At 40.3% G+C, this 5,559-nt stretch overlaps 1 protein-coding gene across 1 annotated transcript; it reads left to right on the top strand.

Annotated features, from left to right (window-relative positions):
• The first annotated feature begins 1,158 nt into the window (after window positions 1-1,158).
• On the top strand, window positions 1,159-4,907 carry LOC145327486 (uncharacterized). Its single transcript, XM_080171032.1, has 3 exons — window positions 1,159-1,276; window positions 1,598-4,524; window positions 4,830-4,907. The coding sequence occupies exons 1-3, from the start codon at window positions 1,159-1,161 to the stop codon at window positions 4,905-4,907; spliced, it is 3,123 nt and encodes a 1,040-aa protein (XP_080027158.1).
• The last annotated feature ends 652 nt before the right edge of the window (window positions 4,908-5,559 follow it).

Below are 5,559 nucleotides of genomic sequence, written 5' to 3'. Positions count from 1 at the left end.
TTTTACTGTACTTTTTAAATAAAAACTGAAATATTTTTTTGTTGTTCTATTAATTACCTTAAAAAACGAAGAAAATAAGCCATTAATCATTAAATTCTGATAACTATAAGTGGGGTAAAATTGCTTTCAAAAAAGTTCTCATAAAAAAAAAACACACTATATTACTTATCCCTCTATCGCATTTGATCCCCTATCATAGCATTAGAAACTCCGCCTATTAGGCGGCGACGTTGCTACTCATTATGATTGCTCTTGTCTGTGAGCCTTTGGTATGTAAATTCAACATAGTACTTTCTTAAGCAAAGTTTTTATAAAAATATGTCTTATCGGTCCGTGATTAGCGTTAATATTCAAGGGCGTCCAAGGGGGGAGGTATTAAGGAAAATACATTCCAAATTGAAAAGGTTAAATCATGGAAAGAAAAACGAACATTTACCTAACCTAAAATAACCTATCAAAAGCTACTTTGAAAATACGACGAAACTCGCAACTTCGTTTTCTTTCCATGATCCAAAAAGTTTTATATGCCCTCTCCCAACAAATTAACCCCCTTGTAGAAATATCACACCAAGTAAATTTACCCTTCGGAGGGGATATAAGACATTTCCCCAAATCTCATTTTATTTATGACGCGGTTCTGAGTCGAGATTAGATCTTATTACCTATACGACAAAAACCTTTGCCAGCAACGAAATCAATTAGAAAACAATTACAAAACTTATACATGATTTCAGCTGTCGTCGGGTGGCAACACTTAGCAAAATTGAAGACCTTTTTATCTGCCCCCCCTCCCCCCAAATATTATTTTAGATTTATTTCGCTTGTTGGCTATACCTATTCTTAATACGATGACGATTTATATCACAACAGTTTGGAGTTCCCATTTTGCTGGTGCAAATGGATCCCTTCCCCGCAGGACCAGCGGGAACGGCGGAAACGGAAACGAGACCGACGGCAAAGAATCCAGGAGGCCGGAGGAGCAAGCCAGGGAGGAGACCTGCAAAGGAGGACAACCCACGGCGCTTTTTTAGGCAGCAGAGGGGGGTGTTACCAGCCACAACACCTCTCTCTATAAAAACATACTGGCGAAGGCTCAAGCTGGGCCGCAACTATTTTGGTGTTGAAAACGAGAGAACAGTAGGACAAAGGGTGAAAATAATGCTGCGGACAATTCACCCAAACCCAGGACCGGGGAGGGATAAGACAGAGGAGGGGAAGGCCAACAGGAGAGAAAGAAGGAAAACAAAGAGACAGGAGAAGAGGAAACAACAGAAAAGTGAAAAGGACAAATACAACATCATAACATGGAATGTCCAAAGAATGTCTCTGGGAACCTTTAATAAACAGAAAGCAAGACAGGTGGCAGAAAAAGCAAGAAAATAAAATTGGGACTCAGTGTTGTTAAGTGAAGTAAGAGCAGAGAAAGAAGGAGTAGCATGGATAGGGGAAGGCAAAGAGCTGACGGTGATAATATTTTCGGAAAAGGCAGGTGTCCTACTTAGAGGAGAACTGCTAGACGGATGGTGTCAAGGAGGTCAAGCCAAGAAAATAAGTAAGAGACATGTATCTGTGAAAACAAGAGGTCTATCTTTAACAGCTACATACCTACCAGTATTTATTGGAAACAATGAGGACGAGATTGAGGTTGAAATGGATGTACTTACAGAGCACAAAGAATGGGCAGGACGAGATATATTTATTGGAGGAGGAGATTTTAACGCACATGTCGGAGGAGGGGAGGAGTTGGACGGAGTCAAAGGAAAGTTTGGACTAAGAGAATCTAACAACAGAGGTCGAGATCTAATCAGATGGTGTGAGGAAAACAACCTTGCATATGTAAATAGTTTTTACAACCACAAGAAAAGAGGAACCTGGTTCAACAGAATGTTAGGACGCTGGTACGAACTTGATGGATTTATTATGAGGACTGAAGAGAGACACAGATATGCAAGAAAAGTAAATACAATAGGAGAAATGACTTTGTCAGACCACAAGCCCAAGAAACTTGTCATTCACATAAAGAAATGGCACTGGCCAACTGACAAGAGGAAAAGAATACCTAAAATAAGATGGGAGAAACTTAAGGAGCCGGAGACAGCCATGCTATACAGACAAAAGATAAATGACTTAATTGAAGAAAATGAAAGAGAGGAAGCAGAAGAACAGACACCTGACACAACTAACTACCAAGAAATAATTGATCTTGTCACCAATGCAGCCAAGGAAGTCTGTGGTGAAGAAGAAAAGAGAATAGAAAACCCATGGATGATAGGAAAGGAGGAGGAGCTACAGAGACTGAAGAGCAGAATATCAGGAGCAGTATCTCTGAGAAACAATCTCAGTGAAAGGGCAAGAACACTGCAACAAGATCTGGACAGAGATATAGACGAAGCCAGAGAAAATCTTAAAGATGCCAGACGAGAAATGAAACGTGAAATGAGAAGATGGGAAAAGGATTGGTGGGAGGAGAAAATTAGTGAATGTACAATAGCAGAAGGAAGAGGAGACCATGGTAAAATGTACAAGATAATGAAAGAACTTGGACGGAGAGGATGGAAAGGAAATACAGACACTACAACCATAAACAAGGAGGAGTTTCGAGAACATTTTAAAAGTGTGTCTGAACACAGATTTGAAAACCTACCTGAAGAAATTGAAGAGGCTGTTAACGAGATAGACGAGACTATGTACAACACTGAGGAGGCAGAGATGTGGAACGAAATGCTTGAAGAAACGCCACAGAGAGAAGAGATAATAAAGGAGATGAAGAAAATGAGAGACTCAGCTCCAGGAAGAGACGGTGTAAGATTAGGAATGTTGATAAAAGGAGGTGAAGAAATAATAAGTAGAGTAGTGAAACTGGTACAGTTTATGTTTAATAATGGTCCGGAGAAATGGGAAGGAGAACTAAAAGTTGGAATGGTCATTCCTTTACACAAGAAGGGTGATCGAAACAGACGTGACAACTACAGAGGAGTCTGCTTACTGGCTATGGGAAGCAGAATCCTGGCCAGAATCATGGCCAATAGACTGAGGATTTGGGCAGAGAAATTGGAAATACTGGACGACGACCAAGCTGGATTCAGGAAGGAACGATCAACTGCTGATGCTACACAGGTGATGATCCGAATCCAGGAGGATGTTAACGACTTGAAGAAAAGACTAGAGGCCAAAGGAGAAACGCTGGAGGACAGAAGGACGCCAGTAGCTAGACTGTTGGACCTGAGAAAGGCGTACCCCAGGGTGAACAAACCTGCCTTGTGGGGAATCCTGCAAAAATACGGAATGAAAGAGAGAGCACTAAGAGTTCTAAAGGGCCTGCATGAAGCAACAGAGTACAGAATAAAGAGTAGAGAAGGAGAGAGCGAGCCATGGGTTCCAGCCAGAGGTCTAAGAGAAGGAGACCCTTCATCCCCTGTACTGTTTAATGTCTTCCACCAGGTGGTGATGAGGGTTGGGACAAAACAGAGAAAGAGAAAGGCTGAAGAGGCAGGGCTTGAGATGGGTATCAGCTTTAAAGTTGTACCTGGATCATCTTTTCCTTCAAATAGCACCTGGGAAAAGAGAAACTCTGAAGCCAAGAGAGTCAAAGTGGACAAAGAACTTTTTGCTGATGACACTTCTGTGATTGGTAGGAAGGAGGAGATTGAACAAGGACTGAGAGCTATTAAGGAGGTGATGAATAAGTTTGAGGAAAAGAACAATGACGACAAGGAAGAGGAGGTAATTTTTGGAACAGCTGAAAGTAATAAGATACGGATGCTAGGCAGTTGGATCGGACCAGAAGAGGACATAAAACAGCGGAAAAAGAGAGCTGGAGCAGCTTGGGTTAAAGTGAAAGCTCAGCTGAAGGGATCAAGAATGTCTAAGAGAACACAAGCAAAAATTGTCCAAGCTTGTGCAGAGAGTGCCATGTTGTTTGATTGCCAGGTCAGAACGTGGCAGGTCGGAGAGATTAGGAAGCTCCAGAGCTGCGTGGACAAAATGTACAGGTATATCTGGAGCAGCAAGACTAAACCCCCTTTAATCCAAATGCAAGAAAATGGGGTAAACATGCAAGACATAAGGACGGAGTTTGGCATAGGATCCATTAGACTAAAGATTGAGAAAAGGTGTCTAGAAAGGCTTGGACACTTAATGAGGATGGAAGATGACAGAATAGTGAAATCAGTCACTTTTGGATGGCTGGAAGATCTAGAGACAGTAGAGAAAGTACCTGGAAAGAAGAGGAAGACGGTTTTATATTACAAGAAATTAGTAAAGGAGGCAGGCCTAGATTACACCAAAATCGGAGCAATGACAGGAGACAGGAAAAGATGGAGAAAAATAGTCAAGAAAAGAGTTAGCTACCTATACAAATATGACAAGAAGAAAGGAAACAAGAATGTGTCAGAACCTATCAACAGAAACAATATTGTCAGACAAGACCTAGTCAACAGATGTGAAACCTGCGGGAAAATATGCAAGAGTAAAGGAGGCCTAGTTGTGCATATAAAACGCATCCATGAAGCATCTAGTCATAAAGTAAACTTCACCTGTGATAAATGTAACGAGTCTTTCACACAAGAGGCGAACCTAGCCAACCATACCAAAATCTGCCAAGGAACAAGTACCGGATCATCAGACACAAGGAAATGTTCTTTGTGTCATAAAATTATAACAAAAAGTAACTTTAAACGACACCAAAGAACATGTAGGATAAGGCAGGGACTCGAACCAGAGCCGGTACAAGAAGATACAGCGGCCAGAATATATGTGCCTAAATTTGGACCCTGTAGATTCTGTAGGAAGATTCTCTCACTAACAAATATGTCAAGACACCAAAATAGTTGCCAACTAGCAAGAGAGGCGGAGCTCTGACGGAGCTGAAAGCCTTTGATGATGATGATGATGAGTTCCCATTTTAACAGGGACAACAAGTCATTGATATTGGATGTCAACCAAATCCCATGAGGTTTAACATGGAACATTTGCAGAGAGAAAGGAGACAATGGGCTGTTTATTACACTAGTGTCCAAAGTTTTATATTAACGTTTTCTAATTCGTTGGACTTTAGTAAATTTTGAGTAATAATCATTGGGAATGTACATTAATTTATCGGCCATTGTCTTATCCCTTTAGATCCCTGGTGTATTTGATTGAAAAGGCTACAATACAATGTGTATAAAGCTGTTAAACCATGTAAACGACAGTAAAACCTTTTATTAAAGACCGACTATATTAATCTCCAAGATCTATACAGTTTCTTTATGTTAGTGCAGCTATTCTAAAATTAGGGTATTCTACGCAGCAAGATACTTATTGCGCCAAATAAAGAGCAGGATTCTACGCATCAAGGGTGTTTCATATAAAGAGCAGCTCACTAAAACTCTTTCTCAGATATTTTATTCAATGGATGCATCACGAGAATATTTTTGCTGTATTACAATTTACTCTTCAACCAACTTATGTCTAAGGACACATTTTTTCAAAGTACATAATATAATGGGTATATTAAACAAAATTTTGAAATAAATGTTGACGACCTTATATAAAGGGATCTTGAGGTAAATCCTAAAA

The sequence above is a fragment of the Acartia tonsa genome, chromosome 9 (genome assembly GCF_053477335.1).
Source record: "Acartia tonsa isolate MP-2025a chromosome 9, ASM5347733v1, whole genome shotgun sequence".
NCBI lineage: Eukaryota > Metazoa > Arthropoda > Copepoda > Calanoida > Acartiidae > Acartia > Acartia tonsa.
The sequence above is the reverse complement of the archived record's forward strand: the minus strand, read 5'-3'. Positions and strand labels throughout refer to the sequence as shown.